The 23,142-nt window shown below is 39.1% G+C and overlaps 1 protein-coding gene across 2 annotated transcripts in view; it reads left to right on the forward strand.

Annotated features, from left to right (window-relative positions):
• The window catches only part of LOC141445341 (ankyrin repeat and BTB/POZ domain-containing protein 2), a 91,427-nt gene that overhangs the window by 28,183 nt on the left and 40,102 nt on the right, over positions 1 to 23,142 (forward strand). Inside the window, exons 1-2 of one of the 2 annotated variants that reach the window (XM_074111158.1) lie at positions 18,404 to 18,429; positions 21,422 to 21,570. In XM_074111158.1, the coding sequence (XP_073967259.1) occupies positions 21,467 to 21,570 (104 nt within the window). In that variant the 5' untranslated portion in view covers positions 18,404 to 18,429; positions 21,422 to 21,466. Of the gene's footprint in view, positions 1 to 18,303; positions 18,430 to 21,421; positions 21,571 to 23,142 lie in introns of those variants that run through there. The other variant, XM_074111157.1, reaches the window with a different exon arrangement.

Consider the following 23,142-nt stretch of genomic DNA (forward strand, 5'->3'; position numbering starts at 1 on the left):
AAGCTTCTAACTCTTCACATCTCATGTAGAGTCCAAGCTTCTAACTCTTCACATCTCATGTAGAGCCAAGCTTCTAACTCTTCACATCTCATGTAGAGTCAAGCTTCTAACTCTTCAACATCTCATGTAGAGTCAAAGCTTCTAACTCTTCACATCTTCATGTAGAGCCAAGCTTCTAACTCTTCACATCTCATGTAGAGTCAAGCTTCTAACTCTTCACATCTCATGTAGAGTCAAGCTTCTAACTCTTCACATCTCATGTAGAGCCAAGCTTCTAACTCTTCACATTTTCATGTAGAGCAAGCTTCTAACTCTACACGCCCTAATCTCTACAAAAGCCCTACTTCACATATTCTACGCCTTAGTACATGTGATTTGGCCATTTCGCTACATTCACATTTTTTTATTCGACTGGAAGGCAAACGAGGCAAGTGGGTCTCCTGATGGTAAGAAGATCACCACCGCCCTAAAGCATCTGCAACACCAGGGGTATTGTAGATGCGTTGCAACCTAGAGGCCTAAGATGGGATACCTCAAGTGCCAGTAATTTCACCGGCTGTCTTACTCTCCACGCCGAAACACAACAGTGCAAGCACTGTTTCTTCGCGGCAGGATTAGCGAACAAGATGGTGGTAGCAATCCGGGCGGACCTTGCACAAGGTGAAAAAATTATCCACTGTTCATTACTTTTCTGATATAGGTAGGTACAATAGTTCTTGTAGTAACGAAACCGCCAAGCTACATATTTTGACTCTAACGTTCGTGTTATAGTTTTTTTTGTAACACGTGGTTTATGTATTTACTGTAAAAAATAATAATAATTTTATACCGAAGTTATCACTTATTACGTAAGGTACCAATTACGTAATACTAAAGCACGGCATTTCATCCACGAGGTTTTTTTAAAGGTTGGCTTTGGGATGTTTTTTTTCCTCTGATACACCAGGATTCCGATCTGACAGATACATGGCAGGGTGGCTACGCTGCTGCACATTTTAAGGACTTGTGTCGTTAATTTGTTTTTAAACATTTTTGCCAACAAAAAGTAAATAATTCTTCGATGTGCGAGCATAAACGAAAGAAATCGTGACAGTGCACGATTAAAATTTATTTGGTTGGCGAAGTTTTATGTGAACAAAGAATTTATATCGTTTCCGCTGGCGGTTTATCTGATATTTTATTCAATTCGTCATTAAGACATAAATAAACATTTTCTTTTACGACGTAGGTATAAATAACTGGAAATATCGCAACAATTTTTAAGCCGACTGCGGCAGAGCCCAAAAGAAGGGTTAATTACAAGATAAGTACACGTTTGACCACAACGATACCTTGATGTTTTACGACGAAGCTGAAGTTTTGTTTTGTTGAAGTTTTGTTCGTGTACCTAATAGAAAACGAGTGAGATCACGTTCTGGGACACCTAAGTATTCCTTTGTTTAGTAATCCTGGGCCCTATCCTGGCTATTTAGGTAAAATAAACAAATCGCACTTATTTGGTAATTAATATAACTATATAGACCATAAAGAAGCCGTGGTGGCCTAGTGGTTTGACCTATCGCCTCTCAAGCAGAGGGTCGTGGGTTCCCCCCGGCTCGCACCTCTGAATTTTTCGAAATTCATGTGCGGAGTTACATTTGAAATTTACCACGAGCTTTGCGGTGAAGGAAAACATCGTGAGGAAACCTGCACAAACCTGCGAAGCAATTCAATGGTGTGTGTGAAGTTCCCAATCCGCACTGGGCCCGCGTGGGAACTATGGCCCAAGCCCTCTTGTTCTGAGAGGAGGCCTGTGCCCAGCAGTGGGACGTATATAGGTTGGGATGATATAGACCACTAAACAAAAACCGGCCAAGAGCGTGTCGGACATGCCAAAGATAGGGTTCCGTAGCCCTTACGAAAAATCAAATTTGTAATATTTTGTATATATATTTACATGTTATATACCTATGCCTTTCTTCTCACTGTGCATAAATTACTGTTCGCCTATCTTTAAGTTTTCCTATCCTGTTTAGGTTAGCTTGAAAAGACCTCTTTTAGGGATAAGTTTGCCTTTAAACTCTTTTGTTTTGTTGTTTTCTTTTTGCATTATTTTTGTGTTTTATGTACAATAAAGTATTTACATACATACATACATACATACAAACGGACAGACACGGCCAAACTATAAGGGTTCCTAGTTGACTACAGAACCCTTAAAAAAATATGTAGAAAAAAACTATATAAGTATTCAGTATTTATTTATTGTAACACCTTTTACAAAAAATATAAAAAATTATGCCCTGTTAAGGCGTGGCAATTTTGAAATAAATTATATTAGGTAATTAACTTATACATAACATATTATGCTATTTTAACCTCACGTAATATTTAGGAAAAGATTTAAGGAATACTTATAATTAACTTTTTCTACTCCTATACTGTAATATGTGATTTACTTAATCAGGAACAGTAATATAACAACATACATAACAAGGTTCTGGAAAAGTCTATATTGTCTATTCCCCATAACAGCACTGTATCGTAATGTTGCTAAAACGATACTGAGGGCCTACTCCGAAGTTCAAAAATTGAAGTTCGTATCGTACCGTCCCTCTCGCTCTCATATTAAATAGTATAAGTGTCAGACGGACCGCACGACGCGAACTTCGAGTCTGGAGTTTCGTAGTAGCCCTGCTGCAATCACTTACTTTTTTTTTTCTTAATTCGTACGTTCGGACACGCTAAGGTGCCAGTTACATATTTTATATGGTTTTTATACAGAAAAAAACTTTCCGAACCTACTAATCCATAGCCTGCCAACATTTAAGTAATGCGTATTTTTAACATCGACACAGGCAAATAAACGTTAATCAAAAACAAAATTTAACTTAGATATATTTTGACATTTACATATTTCTCACTTGTTTATTGTTGTTTACCTTCTCTTTGCGGTTGCGATACTTTTTACTAAAGTATGAAAACATTTCAAGTTAACTTTTTGTCTAATTTTGTATTTTAATTAATAAGTACCCAAGTCGAAGAAAAAGTATTGTATGCAACGTTGTATAAGTTAGTCAAAAAAAGCTCGTGGCGTCTTTTTCTTACGATGTTCGCTAAAGCTCACATCGTAACTCACGCCACTCACATTTTTTGAACCCTGTTATACAAGTGTTGCATAAAATACTATTATGTAATGTATCAAAATAAACTATACATTCATCTAGTAATAACATACACTTAGAACTTATGTGATATCACAGAATGAATAGATAGGTAATAGATAAACTCTTCTAACACTTGCATGCTGAGTATTTAATACCTATCCAACCCACAAAAAAATATTCACCTGGTCACCCTATGTTAGGGCGGTCGAAGGATTAATTGATTTTATATGTTATCGAACTCTCAAAAGATCTGTTACTTAATGGGCACATAAGAAAAGCATTCGGTAGTAAAAGTATTCGGAGCGCAATAAAACTAATTCCTTTCGTTTTGTTTTGTGTAATTTAATGACCGGGCTCATTTCACTTATCTGCATTTTAACTGGTCAGTTTCATTGGCTCTTTAAATTTTATTGATTAATTTTACTGGAGCCGTTTTCGTGGACGGAAACGATGAGAATCTAGACACAGGTTCCTATGCCTAAAATGGGACATACCAACTAAGTCATTTGACACTTGATTAACATAATGATATGTGTATAAAAAAAAAATTCCAACATTTTAACACTAAAATGAATAAACAAAATGCCGCTTTTATTAGGCCTATTTCAATACAGTATTTATTGGAGTCTCCTGCAATTTACTACTTGCTCTGATTCCCACGGAGGGATAATATGTGACATTTACGTAAATAGCAGATGACTATTTTTGTATTTAACTAGCCCTTTATTATCATGAGGGCTTCGTTCGTAGCTCATTTCAATTTAAGTACATTTTCGTCTCTTACAAAAAAATATCAACCTAAAATAGGGATCATGCACATTTTATTTGTTCAATTATATCTTTGTTATTTGACAAACTGAGCTATGGAAGAATTCAGTAGATAACTCTAAAAAACCGGCCAAAAGCGTGTCGTACACGCCCAGGATCGGGTTCCGTAAACATTACAAAAAAATCAAATAATACTTCTCTAAGGATTTCGTATTGTGTACTGAATCTTCCAAGTTTAGGTATATTTTATACCTTAGGCTGCTATTTACTCTTAAACTACTAATAATTCTCAAATAGACTTAGCCGTCCTTGAAAGTTTGATATACTTACTACCATCCTGAAGTTTTCTAATTTTTCCACCCAACGGTTTAGATTTTAGAGGGGGGGGCTCGATTTCAATGAAAATTTGCACTTTAAAGTTGAATATTTCGCAAACAGATCACTGAATAGAAAAATTGTCGTAGCAAACCCCAATGGTTTTAAAAGACCTATCCAACGGTATCCCACAATATAGGGCTAGTCGAGAAAAAAAAACACCCCCACTTTACGTCTATGAGAGGTACCCTAAAAAAAAATTATATTTACTTTTTTTATTGTACCACTTTGTTGGCGTGACTGATATGTATATTTATGTCAAATTACAGCTTTCTGGTACTAACGGTCTCTGAGCTTACCCGCGGACAGACAGACGGACAAACATGGCGAAACTATAAGGGTTCCTAGTTGACTACGGAACCCTAAAAATACGAAGGTATGAACATTTTAAATTTTCAATAAGACAGAGAGGTCCGATCTATCTTAATATGATACGACGAACGTAGAACATAATTGGTATACATACTAAAAATAATATATATTTTTTGGAATGCAGCGTGTAATAATTTTAATATAAACACATCTATATAAAAATACTATAGTATCTAACTAATTGTTATTTCAACCCGCTACTGACATAGCAGCTGTTAATCACTCATACCCTCCTAATTAAATATGTTACGTTTATTACATTTGGTACATCGCCGCCATGATACAGCGATGCGATGCGCATGCGGGCACCCGGTATTTACTCCGTTAGGATTCGAAAGAAGAAGGACTTATGTAAACTCGTTGTCAGGGCCGTTTCGGTTTTTTTATTTTTCAAGAGTCGTTATTGGAGCCACACGCAATGGTTATCACTTTATGCCGTGTCACTTTGAAAATTTACGCTTGATTCTCTTTCCCAATTCATTTATATGTATAATACTATACGTACCTATATAATAAAAATAGCAAAACTAGGCTGTAATTAAATTCGTTGTATAAACTAATTTTCTTCAAATTTTCCAAGCCAACGGTTTAGCTTGACGGGAAGCAAGAATTAGCACTTTTAAACCTAATGTTTCGCAAATGTATCATTGAATAAAGCGGAAAAATCTATGAGCAAAGGTCAAAGGTCAAAGGTCAAAGGTCTATGAGGTTGTAACTTTTGTTGACCTCCTATAAACCACATAATTAGGTAGCTATTTAGTTGTTGAGTGAAGGATATTATACTTAGGTAAATTGGAATTGTCAAAGTTTTTCTGCGAGTTTCCGGGATGAGGGCCTGAAGATCTTTTTTATTTTATTCGCCAGAGGGGATACCTCAAGTGCCAGTTATTTTACCGGCTGTCTTACTCTCCACGCCGAAACACAACAGTGCAAGCACTGCTGCTTCACAGCAGGATTAGCGAGCAAGATGGTGGTAGCAATCCGGGCGGACCTTGCACAGGGTCCTACCACCTGCAGAACTGTAACACTAGGTCTACCTAGTTCGGAATCCAGCCCCTCACAAAAGTTACTCATAACTAAACTTGTATTATTTTGTTTTAATTATTGCTGTACGACTACTTTTAAGAGGTAAATATATATATATATATATATCTACAGGGTGGAAATCGAATGCCACATGGATGGCAACTACCTTAAGTATTGTAAAATAACACATTTTGTGTAAGGGAGACTTTTCCTTCGTTTTTAAACACAATAAAAACTGCATTTAATGAATTTATGAAAAATCGCTTGCCTCAGTCGGGACTCGAACCGGTCAAATGTGACAAAAAATAATGTGCTGTATTTATGAATGCAGATCGAAAGGGTTACTGATAAGGTTCATTTTTCTTTAAATAACAAATACAATCAGAATAACGGAAGGCCATGAAAATTGTAAAACGAAAAATTAAAACACACAAAATAAAAATATTCATTTAATAACCTTACTAAAACCTTTCTAACTAAAGTAGTTGTTTCAAAATGAGCCCCGTTTTGGCGTTTGCATAAATTTAATCTTTTGAGGAATTGTCTTTTCGTAGCTCGTTGCAGTGAATTGTGGTGAATATTAGTAATAGCTGCATGGACTTCGGTTTTCAATTCGCATACGTTTTCGTAAGTTCTTTTATAAATAACATCCTTCACGTATCCCCACAAAAAGTAGTCTAATGGTGTTAGATCCGGAGATCTGGCCGGCCATTTAATAATCCCTTTTGTACCGATCCATGTCTGGAAATGGTTATTTAGATATGTAGTCGATAACCTGCTGTTATGTGCTGGTGCACCGTCTTGTTGGAAAATAAAAAGTGTCGTATTCTTCGGGTAGATCATTTAATGCATTTCGCAATAGGTCCAGGATTTCGAGGTATTTTACTGTATTTCAGGTGTCCTTCAAATATGTGAATCATAACAACCCTGTTTTTCACTATCCCGCACCAACGTTAAAAGAGAATCTCACCTGATTATTAGTTTCATGTGTACGCATCGGGTTTATACGGCACCAATAATGGTTATTGTGACGATTGTACATACCATTATTACTAAAGTTACTTTCATCTGACCATATTATGTAATCCAAAAAATTTTCGTCTTGAGCCAATTTTGCCTCGATATCTCGACAGAATTGAAGCTTCGGTCAGTGTCTCCCGGAAGCAATTTTTGCACCAAACGACCTTCACGGTAACATTTATACTTGTATTTTTTGAGCACGCTTAGCACACGAGTATGATTAGAACAAGTATTTCAGCGGCTTCTCTGCTCGATGCTTTCGGGTAGGCTTCAAAAATAAGTTAAGACACTTAAATCAAAATCGGAATAACCAATCGGCTGTTGTGTCGCCGAAGGCGACTCTCAAGTCTTCCATGGCGTTTTAAGTTTTTAACCATTCGTTGCAAGACGACCTGGATGGTATTTGCCTGTTTGGATATTGTTCCGCGTACCACTGGAGTGCTCGTGTTACATTTTTTGCATTAACAAAGTACGCTTCTATTAAATCGAACTGTTCTTGATAATCGTCAGCCATTATAATGTAAAAGCACTTGCAAGTCACAATTTCAATTTATCTACGTAAAATAGTAGCTCTAATATTCGAAAATGGAATAAACACAATTCGAAAAAAAAAGAAAAGAATGCGTTCAACAAGTCGGGCATTATTTGTTTTAAATTAAAAAGATTGCACTTAGAAAAACAAAAACGGTTCGTTAAAATGTTCCATTTTTTAAAATTTACCTATCCTAGCTACTATGATGACTAGAGAATAATTGATGCAATTTTCCTATCAAAGGAAGTAGGTTACTAAAAGTGGCATTAGTAATCGCAACTAAAGTAATAAGTAAACATAAGTGTAGCTCATCATTATCATGTCATTTAAACGTCTTTATTTGCTTGTATTCCAGGATTACGTCTTAATTCACGTGACGGGTGAAATCAAATTTAAAAGTAATTGTTAGTTTTCATGGCCTTCCGTTATTCTGATCGTATTTGTTATTTAGAGAAAAATGAACCTTATAAGTAAACCCTTTCGATCTGCATCATAAAATACAGCACATTATTTTTTGTCACACTTTGACCGGTTCGAGTCTCGGCTGAGGCAAGCGATTTTCATAAAAATCCTTAAATGCAGTTTTTATTGTTTTTAAAAACGAAGGAAAGTCTCCCTTAACACAAAATGTGTTATTTACAATACTTAAGGTAGTTGCCATCCATGTGGCATTCGATTTTCCACCCTGTATATATTTAATTTTATAAAACCTATCCAACGGTATCCCAAAAACGTTCAATATCTTAAAAACGGCTGAACCGATTGTAACGTGAAAGAGCTAAAAACAAGCGTAAAGAAACTCGCTTTCACATAAAAAGCGGCATCGAAATCGTTCCATTTGTTTGAGAGCTACAATGCCATAGTCAGACAAACAAACAATGGCGTTAAACTCATAACACCACTCTTTTTGCGTCAGGGGTTTAAAAAAGCAGCCGAAGCCGTTCTAGAGTGCTGCGCACAACACATTTAGTCATTCATTTTTATGAAAAATAAGATTATATTATAATTGAATGTTTTCGCCGAGATTCCATGCACCTGGGCCGAGACCTTCGCATTTGGGAATATTATGAGGGCATGATTGCTGTAATTTTGGTGGACGGGTCTGGAAGGAATTCCAGTTGTAATTAGGGTTGTCAAATGAAAAATAAAACCTTAGTCATTTTTTTCATCATCATCCCAGCCTATATACGTCCCACGCGGGCCAGTGCGATTGGGAACTTCGCACGCACCATTGAATCGCTTCGCTGGTTTGTGCAGGTTTCCTCACGATGTTTCCCTTCACCGCAAATCTCGTGGTAAATTTCAAATGTAATTCCGCACATGAAATTCGAAAAAACTCAGAGTGCGAGCCGGGTTCGAACCACGACCCTCTGCTTGAGAGGCGATAGGTCAAACCATTAGGCCACCACATTTTTTTTATAGTTTAAAGTAATTTGTTGTTGCATATTGGTCGTATAAACTAAGTACCTATAAACTTGAGTGTCTGAGACACGAAATTCTACAGCTACTCACCAAAAGATGGCACCACCAAACTTATTTAATTCTTACTATAACTTTTTTTTATATTAAAAAAAGGCGTAAGTCGGTGAGTGTATTTTATGTGTGAGTGTATTTTACGTGAGTGTAGTTTATAGCTGGATCTCACTTAGCAATAAAACATCCATAGACTGCTCTTTTTAACCTCGGACGAAAAAATAGGGGTGTTATAAGTTAGATGCCCATGTCTATCTATCTGTGTGATCGTAGCTCACAAATAGATGGACCGATTTCGATGCGATTTTTTTACGTGAAAGTGAGTTTCTTGGCGGTAGTTCTTAGAGATTTGGAAAACCCCGACATTGTCACTTCAAAGTTTAATATCTCAAAAACGGCTGAACTGATTTTGAAAAAAAAACATCGTCTAAAAACCATCGCTAGAAAACTTACTTTCAAAAAAAAAAACCGCATTCAAATCGGTCCACCCACTTAAGAGCGACGGTGCCACAGAGAGACACACAGATACACATAGCGGTCAAACTTATAACACCCCTCTTGTTGCGCCGGGGGTTAAAAATGACTCGGGCTAAAATTAAGTACCTAATTATAAGACTTGCTGTCTAACTTTTTTTTTTCCCATACAAAAAAAAGACATTCGTCATAACTCCTCTCCTTTTTGTTTATTTTGTGCTACGGGTCAAATTGATTCGTATGGCTTAAAGATCAATTGTTCCTATTTTCAGGCTATTAACACCACTTGCAGCATTTTTTGGCGTACCACTTCCACTAATGCACAGATGTACTTTATTCAATGTGAACAAATAAATATTAAATTTTATTCTATAAATAAACCTATTGTAAAATCCCGGAATTTCAATTCAAAACCAAGTTCAGTCCCAAACAAGTGCAAGTGATAAAAGTTTACGTAAACAAAGCCTTAGTAAAGGCGTAGTAGGTATACATAATTAATCTGCCATTAGGATTTTCAAAGGATCGCCAGCCCTACTGCCGGGGATGGTAGCAAAAACCAAATAACCACAGGGTACGTCCGGTGGTTATAATTTGGGAATTTTGACGGCGGCAGAATTCTCATAATTTCTTGACTACCGATTTAGATTTTTCCGTGCTACTATGAAATACTATGAAAGAAATAAAGATTTATTTCGTTCCTCAGTAACACCGTACAGTAATAAGACCAAAATAATAAAACTAACAATAAAAACTAAGTAAATATGAGATGTGAATTTGAGGACATTTGCTGTCTAACATAAAAGCAACCTACCTATTGCTTTTCATATATCCACATCGGTTTCATCGTTTCATCAAATTTGCGAAAGAGAAAGAAGATGAGGAAAGAAGAAGAAGAAATCGAAAATTTTCGTACTTATGTAAAACTTATAGATCTTATTTCACAACGTGAGCATATGGTTTGTTAGAACAAACTTCGTTTTAAAAACTCTATCGCAGGGTGTACAATAGAGTTAGCCTTGTTTATTGTATTGTATAAAGTACAGGAAGACATGGGTCTTTCTTTTAAAATTCGGCGTTTTAGATGGAGAGTCTTCAAGTGGTTTATCTACTTCAAATATGCCAACCGATCTAAAGATGGTAGAGCGCTACGATGATATTTGTTTGAAGCAAGCTCCTCCAGCCTGTAGGGTCCATACCGCAGACACAGGCACCGTTTCTTCAAAGATGTGCGAGAACGTGTTTCGAGGAATGTGTTTTTCATGAACCGATGTTACGTATCCTCGCACAGCACAAGTATCTCTTCCCCAGAGATGTGCTTTGCGAAGCGAAGTAAATTTAGCGTTTCTATTGGTTCATATCTGCACCGGCCGGTATTCGAACCTGGGACCTCAAGCTACGTAGTCAGATTCTCTAACTACTACAATAATATCTATCTAATAATATGTCTATGTAATAAGTAGGTAATTATAGATATAACCCACAAATGTACCCACTATCCCATACCTACTATCAATTTGAATAAGTACCCACCTATTTTTTTATATAACTCGTAATATATACATACAAATGTAAATTAGGATACTTTTCTAATAGGTTGTTATATATATAAGTTTTGCACAGTATTTATATATGTAAGTGTTTTGAGTGTTTCATTTCGCCAACAAACTATCATGCAGTTTGGCGAAAAAATGTGTTCATGTATACACTGTGTAATTGTTAAAATATTACATAAATAAAAAAATCACAAACAAAAAAAAATACAACCGAATTGATAACCTCCTCCTTTTTTTTGAAGTCGGTTAAAAATGATAAACACGTTCATCGCAACACATCTTTGCACATTATAGGTCACAGCTCATTACAGCCACCCGGCACCCGACCAGCACAGCCTTGCCTCGAGCGGTTAGTATTCTTCATATGGATTTGTATGGGTTTGCGCTCACTACATCAACTCCGTAGCGTCACCGGATCGCCTCACTCGCGAGGTTGCACGCCGCCATAGTGACTACTAGGAAATTCCTGGAAATCGTGGACCAAGCGAGGTCCACTCGTTGCCAACGCGGCGTCCACCCGTGGACCACCTGTCGACAACGAGTGGGAGCCGAAAGTCGATGCAGTGCTGGTCGGGTGCCGGGTGGCTCTAATGAGCTGTGACCTTCCCCCAATGGGGAAATGCAGCTTAAAGATGGTAGAGCGCTACGATGATCTGTTTGAAACAAGCTCCTCCCAACCTGTAGGGTCAGTGTCGTAAGCAGTGTCTCTTGAACATGTATTTTCTTTCATAACGTGAGCAAATAAGAAATGAAGCGAACCTAAAGGTACCTTTAAGACGCCGCTGCGTCCGGAGCATGTTTTTCGATTGTTTTTTAAGCGTATGACGTATTTTTACTTATAAAATCATTGCGTTTAAACAGAACGTTGAAAGGAATATTAAATTAAGATGGACATGAAAGTAATTACAAAAATGATTAGCTCGTTGCGAAAAGCCACGGTATGCTGAAGCTGTCAGAGCTCGTCACTGTCAGCAGTGAGCACACAGGCTGTCGGTCTTGGGATGCAAACAAGTGCGAGGGCTCATTATCATTACCTATCGAAAAAAGTAAGGTTATCAATTTGATTGTTTCTTTTTTGTTTACGTTTCGACGAACTCCGTCATTTATGAATTATGAACAGATTTTTTTCACCCACATTTTTTATTCGCCTTTTACACAAATGTTTTTTCTATGTTTTTTTTTTCAATTTTAATCAACACAGAAATAGTGTCGACGGTTACTTTTGTGTAATTTTAGCCCTTCGGTAAACCTACATAATGTTTCTGTGTCGATTAAAAAAACTGATAAAAACCGCGATTGTGAAAATAAGCTTTAGTAAATAGCTTATTGAACAAAAATATATTTTGGGAAAAAATGCGGATGGAAATTTTGCTAATAGGAAATAACGATTCTCGTAAATTGATCTAACCAACCATCCAATACCGTGTGACAGAAAGAGGCAATGAAGACGATCGTGATTCCACTGTGGTAACGAAGGTCCTCGAATGGCGTCGACGGACCGGGAGACGAGCTGTCGGTAGGCCTCCAACAAGATGGAGCGACGACCTGGTTAAGATCCCGGGATCGCGGTGGATGCGTAAAGCACAAGACCGGTCTGAGTGGAGAGCCTTGGGGGAGGCCTATGTCAAACAGTGGACGTCTTTCGGCTAACATGATGATGATGATGAATATCATGGACTACATAGTATTTATCTATCTATACAAGTAACGTTTATCCGTTGCCTAGTACTTATAACATAAGCTTTGATTTACGCGATAAATGTTAAGCATAAGGGTGTAATGATGATGATGATGAATATCATGGACTACATAGACTACATAGGACTACATGGACTACATAAACATGATGATGATGATGATGAATATCATGGACTACATAGACAAAGCAGCGCTTGCGCCGGTGGCCAGCCAGGCTTGTCCTGCCATTGTCTCCACGCCTGATTGAAGAGGCGCGGCTGCCGACACACCCTCCACTGTTGGCTAATGCCCATCCGGAGGCATTTCACAATCGTCTTAGTTAAGTTGAATGGGACCCTTTTGAAATGTACTATTATTTGTCAACTGTCTAAAACATGTTTCTTTGAGTATTATGACAACCGGATTGCCGAATCGTTAGAGAACCTAACTGCCAAGCTTGAGGCCCCGGATTCGAAACCCAGTCAGGGCAGGTATTTGTATGAATAATACAAATGTTTAATCTCGGGTCTTGGATGTTGAATATTACTGTATTTAAATTTGTATTTATCTATCTATATATATACGTAGTGCCATCCATTGTAATAAGACCCACGCCACGCGTCATCGTGAATGACTCTATACCTATAAGTACGTTTATCTGTTGCCTAGTACCTACCTATAATGGAAGCTTTGATTGACGTGATAAATGTTAAGCATAAGGACGTGTAATTCTATTGTATTAAGTACGTCTGAGTCTCGTGACTTTCCTAGATCATATGAATTGGTTGGAAGTAAAAAAAAATCCAAGATTAATTGTGCAGGAAGAAATGTTTAGTTTTGCAACAGGATATGTTAGACATCCAGTCTGGACACGCCATAAAAATGTGATAAAAATGTATGGTCTGTCCGGACCAGTGGACGCAGAACGCACCGTGTGTGACAAGGTCCTAATGGATCATTTACATGAGATATTTAAGTTGCGCCAGTACTTAGCATTACACAGCTAAGCTACGCTTGACTGGTCACTCGTGACTCTTTAGGCTCACGCCCCCGCAGTGTATGCTACGGCACGGGTTTACGGCTTAGGCTTGCAAACCCAACTTTCTAGTAATGTGAAACAAACAAGCTGAGATATGAGGTGCATAGGGGAAATTCGTGTCGGTACCGTTGACCATCAGTGGTGTAGCGGTATAGCACGCGGTACGGATTACCGAGGACCTGGGTTCGATTCCCAGTGATAGTCTTATTTTTCTGTTTTTTCTGTGCATCTTTATTTCAGTTTGTATTTTCAATTTAGGTTTTACGGGATGACCGTAAAAGTAAAAATTTGGAATTGAAATAAAAAAATACAAAAAGATTCCAAAAAACCAATCTTTCTAGTAATGAACAGTTTACCATACAAGGACTTTCCCAGTAAGTGCATTTTCCCAAAAAGCATGGTTTTTCAAAACGTGCACTTTCACAGAATGTTCACATTTATGATAAGGGCGAGTGCCGATTGTTTTGTTGGCTACAATAGAGAGATATTTCTCTAGATATTGCCCGAGGACCGAAGTCCAAAGGAAAAGCGTCGAAGTTAGAGTAGAACTGACGTTCAGTGGAGACAATTTTACTTCTACCACCAGACCACACCACGGTGCAATGTGATTTCAACGTAGAGGTAATTATTACTCGTTAGCGTTAGAAGTCCCGGTGTAAATTGACCATAAATGTTATTAAATAATTAATTTGTAGGTACACATCAGTAAAGCTTTTAATAACGCAGCGGAGATTTAATCCAGATGCTGCAATAAATTTAAGTGTCATGTTTCTCATGTAACATTAACCCGTACATCCTGCAATCCGTATTCAAAGCGGCTATTTATCGTAACAGACCTGTCTATTTGAAAGTTAATTAAGAGTCCCTTCGCATAATGTTTGCTTGTGCGCTTCTGTGCCTATGCAAGTGGAACGCACCTCGACGGATGGGTACCCTTAGGGACTTGGACGGTTATGTGGAATGGGGCCAACTTGATATTAAAATACAGAATGATTTTGGAGGGATAATTGAGTTCAATATATATGAGGTAGATATAGTAGTCGTTTAGCAAATAAAACATCATCCAAATTTTCTGCCCCAGGCATTGACCCCAAGACACTGGCAGCATTACCTCTCTGAACTGTTATTCCTAATCTTTGCGAGAGGTAAGTGCCAGCCCTGGGGTCACCTGAGGCCAAAACCAGACGAGTAGATAGGTCCTTGATAATTTTTTTGTGTCTTCGACCATGGACCCATTGTCTCGAAAGCAAGCGCCGCAAACTCATGATAGTTTGTTAAATGCCTGGGACAGAAAATTGGATGATGTTTTTTATTTTGTAACATAGTTTAGTTTATAAATAGTTTTAGTCTTGGATATTAGATAGTATTTTAGTCGTTTAGCACCGTTTTGTTTTTAAGGGATATTAACTGTGTCCAGTATTAAAATAGGATGGCCCCATCTCTTCCCGTGGGTGTCATAAAAGGCGACTGAGAAACACTTGAGAGACCTAATGTGAGAGTGAGCAGTTGTCAACAACGAACTCTAGACCCCAGTTCTGCGGTGTGGAAAGCAAGAGGAAGTGTCATGATGAAATAACTGATCCTTATTGGACGATCACGATCATCTGTAGGGAGTGTAGCGACTTAGAAGAAGAGCTGGAGTTTTACTAACCCATATCTCATATGTCCTCCAACGAGATGGATGGAGAACCTGGTTATAAAATAAAAATTAAGCCGTGGGTTCGCGGTAGATGCAGGCTGCTTCCAACCGAAGCAACTGGAAGTCTTTGGGGGAGGCCTATGTCCAACAGTGGACGTCCTACGGCTGAGATGATGATGATCTCATATGACGTAAAAACTAAAAACATAAAAATACTAATCCCACTAATTAATGCTAGTAAACGCAACCCTATAATTAATTGAGTAAATTAGGGTTGATCCTGATACGTCTTCAAAATCGGCCTATACCGCTGCTAAGCGGTTTTTGAAGTAGTTCAGCTATCCAGCAAAAGATACCGTCTTTTCACATAGTTTAGCTACTCGCTGACAGATGGCACCGCTAAACACATTAAAATACTTTTATGTAAATTATTTTGTACTAGCCGCCCGCACCGTCTTTGCTTATACCTACTTATGACGAAAACGAGACTAGATCTCCCCTATTTGGTTGTACATACGCTTGATAACAATTTATTTTTGCGGAAGGACGCATCACGCATCGCATACAACCACGCTGGGTTCGTCTCCTCCCCCGCCCGCAACTTTCTTCCCCAATGAAAGGAAGGGAGGATAGAAAGTCTTTACCAATAAAAAACCCTCTCTTGCCATTTGCGGATGCCATGGGAGCATTGTATGTGTATGCTGGTTGACCCACTCTGCTCTGATCTACTTTTCCTATTATCTAGATGAATAAGTAAACCTAACCGCTGTAGGTTCATTTTAACATGCTACGATTGTTGAGCAAACCACTTTCACTGAAAAGTCAGTTGGAACTGGATTGACCACTCCGCGTAAACAGTACATAAACAAATGATAAAGTATTATTAGGAAACGAAATAAAACAAAATGCCACGTACGGCCAAGGACTTTAATTCATGTGCTGCCATGGAACCATTTCACAGTAAACGACATAGCGGCACCACATGAATTAATTAATAAGGACAATCGTAAAGTCCTCGACCGTACTCCACGAACATTGTCTTTGTACATATCTCTAGGGGCAGACTGCTCCTCGCACTGCCCCTCACTCAGCTCAACCCGCTTTTGTAATGTTACTCAGGTAACATTCCATTTACCACAACAGATAATTAACCATACTCTTGGTCGTTTTTGTAGCATAACCATACTTTTGCCAGTCAATCGTTTCCATAATCATTAAAGTAACCACCAATTTATTAACACGCTCCATATGTTGACATGGTTGTCTTTACCAAGTACCTAAAGCAGGATTTCTTAAAGTGGGATCCACGGTGGGGTCCGTAGTATTTGTATCAGGGGTCCGCAGTAGGTCAGTCCATAGATGAGAGTGCGTGTATACGGGTCACTCTGTAAATAAAATTTTGACAGGGGTCCGTGGAATACGGTATTTGACAACTCCTGAATTTGCCATATCTTAATATTATTATGAAAATATAGATGTACAGACAGTGTTTAGCGAAGAGAAATATACCTGTCTCTTTCTCAAACGCTTTTCTCTATGCAGCAAGTATGGCGGTACTGGCGTGTGACGTCACATGCCAGTATGTCTTTCTCTGTCTAATCTTGAATTTCAAACCTTTATAACTTTGTTATTTGTAAAGGTAGCTTAAAAATTGTTTCTCTATTCGATAACAGGCATTGTGTAGCTTTAATTTATAAAACATATACAAAATAGTCAAATACCGTATTGTTTAAATTGTGAAAGTGGTCCGTGACTGCAAAAAGTTTAAGAAACCCTGACCTGATGGTTTGGACCAGAGATGTACGAAGATGTATATTATGTAATATTCCGAGGATTGTGTTTGTCATGAACCAGTAGAACGCTTGAATTCATTACCTATCCTCCCTCCGCTCAGCTGTTTCCACTAGAGCTATGCTCTCTTTAATATGCCATAAAATGCCCGATTCACATTTTTTTTATTAGCCTAATTTTGTGTCCCACTGCTGGGCAAAGGCCTCTCCTCTCTTGCTCTACTCCGGCCTATCAAAGGCGAGCTCCCGCCATCCCACATTATAGGCATCTAAGTCGTCCAGTAAAATCGTGCCAGTAGTGATACACTGCGGGGTCACAATCCAAAGGAGTTACTCAAGATCGATCGAAGTCTGTCATGCTACTATTATTGTTTATCGTATGGCTTCTGGTTCTCTACTTAAACTAAATATTTAATAGGTTAGATTTAAGGTATGCTAGTGCATCTGTCGAGAGGGTTTTAATGTCTGCCGCTTGTCCGCTAAATTTGGTGATTGGGCACTCAAAGACCATATGCCGCTCCGGGCAACCACACGGACACCGTGGCGACTCGCACCACTCCCACTTGTGCCACAGAGACGCACAGTTACTAACCTCTGTCCTGATTCTGTTCAGCAGGCACCAGACACGCCGGTGCTACTGGAACGGTTTTACTGGAATATTGTGAACCGGGCATAACACTTAAAAAAAAATTGCTAACAGTAACTTTGTTGCTTGTACTCGTAACATAACTTGAGTGACTAAAAAACTAAGGCCTATTAGTAGCTAAAAGTTAGGTGATGTCTTACAAATATGGACCTCCGCAAAGTACCTAACGCCACTAACGCCTGATTCAACAAATTATTTAAAATCCATTTTGCAGTATTAGCATTATTTTGGTTCCTAATTAGTAAATTTTGGCTACACGTCAAGTAACCTAACTAGTTCAGCTATCCTTTTTAAAAGCTTTTATTTAGTTTCACCTGTCCCGTTGTCTGTCTGTCTGTCTGTAATGAAATCTTGCAAGTTAAATTTGACCAACTTTTAGTAGTTAGATTGACTTGAAATTTGGAATACTTATGTAAATTGCTTGACAATGCAATAATCTACTAGTGACATCCTGGTAGTCCGGCCAGGATCGTCTCCGCAGGACGGAACTCTTCAACAGTTAATAGCATCGAATTGAAATTTGGTATGCAAATGTAGTTTGAATGACAATGCAAGGAAAGTCAACAAAAATTACAGTCAGCAAAAAAAGCTTATATTAAAAATGACGGTTGCGTCCAGCAGTGGTGTAGGGGTTATAGCACGCAGCACGGATTGCTGAGGACCTGGTTCGATTCCCAGTGCTGGTCCCTTTTTCTGGTTTTTCTGTGCATCCATGTCTTAGTTTGTATTTTCGATATGGTTATGTTTTCAGTGAGGTTACTTGTTGTTTCCAGTGAGGATGCGTGCACGCCGCGCGCGGAGTCGGCGGCGGCGCTGAGCGAGCGCGGCTGCGCGTGCGCCGCCTGGCCGCCGCGCCGCACGCCCGCGCCGCACGAGATCCTGCGCCCCAAGCCCCGCAGGTCAGAGGGCCTACTCTGAAGTATCGTACCGTCCCTCTCGCTCTCGTATTAAAAGTGTGAGAGGGACCGAACGACACGAACTTCGATTTTCGAATTTCAACACACACTGCAACAATCATCATCGTCAGACTCCCTCCGGCGTCTTAGGTCAAAGTCGTAAAATGTCCAGTGTCGAAATTGCGTCCACATCGTAAGAGGTCCATGTCTTACAGCTTCTAAGTTTTGCCACGTCCAAGTCTCGCGTGGTCCAAATCGCGAAATGTCAAAGTAGTAAAATGTCAATCTTTACACTTTTTAGAAATAAACAAAACTTTTTAGAAGTGTCCCATGATATTTATTTATATATAAAAAAAAAAACTTTAACCCCCCCGTTCCCACTAGTCGGTTGTCAGATCCGTTTCGTGTCAAAGCGCAAATCCCATTTATATCGATAACCTACTGCAAGTTCAATTAGCAGGACAAAAATTCCCATGGAAATTTCCAAATCCCAATGTAAATAAAGAATATGCAAAAATTCCTATCTCTTAACTTAGCGGCTGAAATTTTGGAATTTTAGATGCTGCTTACAAATATAATATGATTTCAAATAAAGAAAAACCGCATTCAAATCGGTCCACCCATTTAAGAGCTACGGTGCCACAGACAGACACACAGACATCCATAGCGGTCAAACTTATAACAAAAAATCATTCAAATCATTATACCACGACCATATAAATCTGCCTAAAAGTTCATTAGGTACTTAATACTCAGTTTTGACGTATTTTTGAGATACTTTTTTATGCGACGACGTCTTTACGTTACTCCCGGATTGTGTTCGAATCGCTTAACTGTATACTTACTGCGTATTCAATTATTTACTTTTATTGTTTTTGTGGTACTAGCCGGGGCAATTAACTTTTAGGCAAAGTTAGGCGGCGGAAGGTATACATTACACACAATTTGACATAGAACCGGGTATCTAAATGATGGAACAAAATAATGTACATTCTGAGTAAACTTGTAAGTCAAATAACTCTAATAATCGCTACATCACAACCGAGACCTTTTAAGAGTTGTCATACAAAACTGGCTACGTTTTACAGAGTGCCAACATTACGGCGTGTTCGTGCTTCGGATAACGGGCCACAGATAATGTACAATGTCGAGATTCGTGTCAATTTGTTTTAAGAGTTAACGATGCCTGCTGAGTCTGGCCTTATACTACAACTGTCTACAACTTCGTATATTGCCGTCCTGCTGTGGCGCTAATATTATTTAATACGAGAATGAGAGGGACGGTACGATATTTCGTAGTAGCCCCCCTGGACTTGCTTTGCTTTCTGTGTACCATCAGCCAAATAAGTGGTCTATCAATTTTTTAACAAGTTCCTATCAAATGAATATGTCGCTAAAGTCTAACTTTCAAGTTGACAGACACGTCTATTCTATTGGCATTATTGTTTTATGACGTGCAAACGATTATCAACTTTAGGGTGGCAGACCAATATTTGGCTGATGATACCTACGAAGCCGTGGTGGCCGATTGGTTTGACCTATGGCCTCTCAAGCAGAGGATCGCGGGTTCAAACCCCGGCTCGCACCTCTTGAGTTTTTCGAAATTCATGTGCGAAATTGCATTTGAAATTTACCACGAGCCGACCTGTTTAAGAGCTACGGTGCCACAGACAGACACACATAGCGGTCAAACTTATAACACCCCTCTTTTTGCGTCGGGGGTTAAAAAGCAAGCAGCTACATTTATACGCGACATGCCTGTAAAATTTTCCAACACCAACTCGATTAAATTATTCATAAGCATAGCCCTTCTCGCTCAGTTACAACCAGCAGTTACGTAGACCTCTGTGTGATACACTTTTACACTTTCGTTTAAACGCTCGGGGGAACTACCTCACCCATCTGTTAGTTTCACCTGTTTCTTGCCTCAATAGACAGACACTGAAGTGTGCGCTTTATCGCATAGAGTTAATAATCTAATGACAGGTGCATTCAATACTATTGGGATTTAAACATGAATACATGCCAGGCCGGCCTTAGCCTTAGCCATTTAGTCATGGCGCACCACTTATGGCCGTTTTACCAATAGTCATTTGATCTTGAACTAAAGTCACTGACATAGCTGGAAAAATATGCAAATTGAAGTGGCAATGGGCAGGCCACATCGCTCGAAGAAAAGATAACCGTTGGGGGAGAAAAGTCCTGGAGTGGCGACCACCAGGTGGACTGACGACATCGTGAGAGTAACGGGAAACCGGTGGATGCAAATGGCGAGTTGTCGTTCATTGTGGCGTTCTAAGGGGGAGGCCTTTGTCCAGCAGTGGACGTCTTCCGGCTGATGATGATGATGATGATGATTTGATCTTGAGTCATCTTTCTCCTAGAGTTTTCGTAAAAGTTCGAAGAAAACTACATCCGAGACTGACTGTCGATTTTAGTGAATATTTTTTGTGGGTTTCTTTAAGGTATTAAAATAAATAAATAATAATAGATATCATGGGACACTTGACACCAATTGACTTGAATTGACCTAGTCTCAAACTAAACAAATCTTGTACTACGGATACTATATAGGCAATTTAAATACTTACATATCGTACTTCATAGTAACATTTATAGCTTATGACCTGCACTACCGATATCGAAATAGAAATAATCTATGCTTGACTTTATTTCCAGAACAATACAGGTCCAACTATAAAAAAGGTATATTAAGTACAATAAAATTAAATAAACTAAAACTATAATAAATCTAAAAATGGACCCTGCGGCATGGTACCAAAGATGCTGGCAGCATTTCCCCGCTGGATCGCAAGACTGACGCGTTGAGCGAGGAAACTGCCAGCTCTTCGGTCTCCTGTGGTATCTCTGAGTCTCTTTGATAGATCTTTGAAGAGACTCAGAGCGCCAGGGCCACACGGACCAAGGGTCTCGACGCCGAAAGGTACAAAATCATATTCGGCACCGAGACCACTGTATTTTCCTGCTTTTGCAGTTTCTGCCATTTCTGCTGCTGCTGCTGCCCTTATGTTCGGTGGAGATGAGACGGGGCCAGTGTGTCAACACTTACATACTTACGAGTAGATACATATTAAACATCCAAGACGCTACTACTACGAGACTATTGTCTGATATTTTCGAATTGTACGTAAGTTCACCCTCATAGCCAAATCTACTATAATTTCAACTCTTCGGCGCCATCCCTTTCGCCATGTGAACGAGCCACAATGCTCGGTGTTGCCAGCGTTACTTTCCCCGGCCTTGGGATGGGAAAATAATTGTGACCAGTCATGAACAATACCAGCCTTTATGCAACGAAAGCAATTTCACGTGAATCTAATGTAAATTGTGTAAGATTTTTGTTGTAATGTGAACTTTGGTTCTTACTAATTATTGAATGTGAGCACTTTCTTCGTCGAGTTTATGCAATTAAAAAATAAATTATGCTTTATGCCTGGGAAATATCCAGACTTGTTCGTAACAAAAATTTGTTGTAGGTAATAACCAACTAAAAGTTGGAGAACACCCGACTTTGTCACTTCAAAGTTCAATATCTTAAAAACGGCTGAACCGATTTTGATAACACATGTCTAAGAACCATCGCTAGAAAACCTGCTATCAAATAAAAAAAACCGCATTCAAATCGGTCCACTTGTTTAAGAGCTACGGTGCCACAGACAGACAGACAGACACACACACGGATACACATAGCGGGGGTTAAAAAAACTGTGCGTAGGTACAGCCTCTTTGCCTAACGCATTTGGAATCGCAATCGTTTTATCATTACGAGAGACTTATGTCTGTCACATCAGATCGCATAGGATGATGGTAGAGGAGATGATGCAAAAGATCGCGTTCCGAGCACCCGCGCATTAAGCTGGGTACTGACCAACGTTACGATGTGTAATGTACATTCGCATCGAGCATGTTACGCATTGAGCATGTTCGCTGTGTTCTCAAAATCTGCGTAATGTTGCTCGTCAAAACTTGTGCTCCATATTCGCAAGCCACTCAGTAAAGATGGCTGACTTGTTACAGCGTACTGTCTGAACCGCGTAACAGTCAAAGGATTCGCCAAAAAACCGACAGCCGGGTGGAGCACTCAAAGCGAGCAACGAGCGGCTCGTTGCTCGCTGGTTTCCCCGTAACACTAAGTACTGACTGCACGAATGCTCGCTGTGCAACATGTTACATTACAATTTATTGAATCAGGCGTTACTTTGCGGAGGTCCATATCAATGAACTAAAATAATTTCCTTGCTCACCCGCGACCTTAAGATAGCTAAGCTTATGCAAAATATGCGTGTTCATGCAGTTCCTCCACCTCCACACTGTAAGAACACACACAAATCACACAAACCCATCTATCACCACCACCACACTACACTGACGCGTTTCGAACTCAACCAGAGCTCATCTTCAGACAGTTGTTCTCTCCTATCTTCTTGTTGTTGTTGTCTCACAACTGGTAGCATGGTGTACGGTTGTGTCACTCTGAAGATGAGCTCTGGTTGAGTTCGAAACGCGTCAGTGTAGTGTGGTGATGATATGATAAATTGTACCATTGACATGTTTTAATCCCATTGCCTTGAAACTGACGGCGTAATGTTTGTACACAATGACATGACTTGCCGGAGAAATTGTAATAGCAGACCACATACTTAATAACCGGTCTAGGCCCGGTATCAAATGGAAGAAATAAGTGCCGATTAAATT

This window comes from Choristoneura fumiferana, chromosome 2, assembly GCF_025370935.1.
Source record: "Choristoneura fumiferana chromosome 2, NRCan_CFum_1, whole genome shotgun sequence".
Taxonomy (NCBI): Eukaryota; Metazoa; Arthropoda; class Insecta; order Lepidoptera; family Tortricidae; genus Choristoneura; species Choristoneura fumiferana.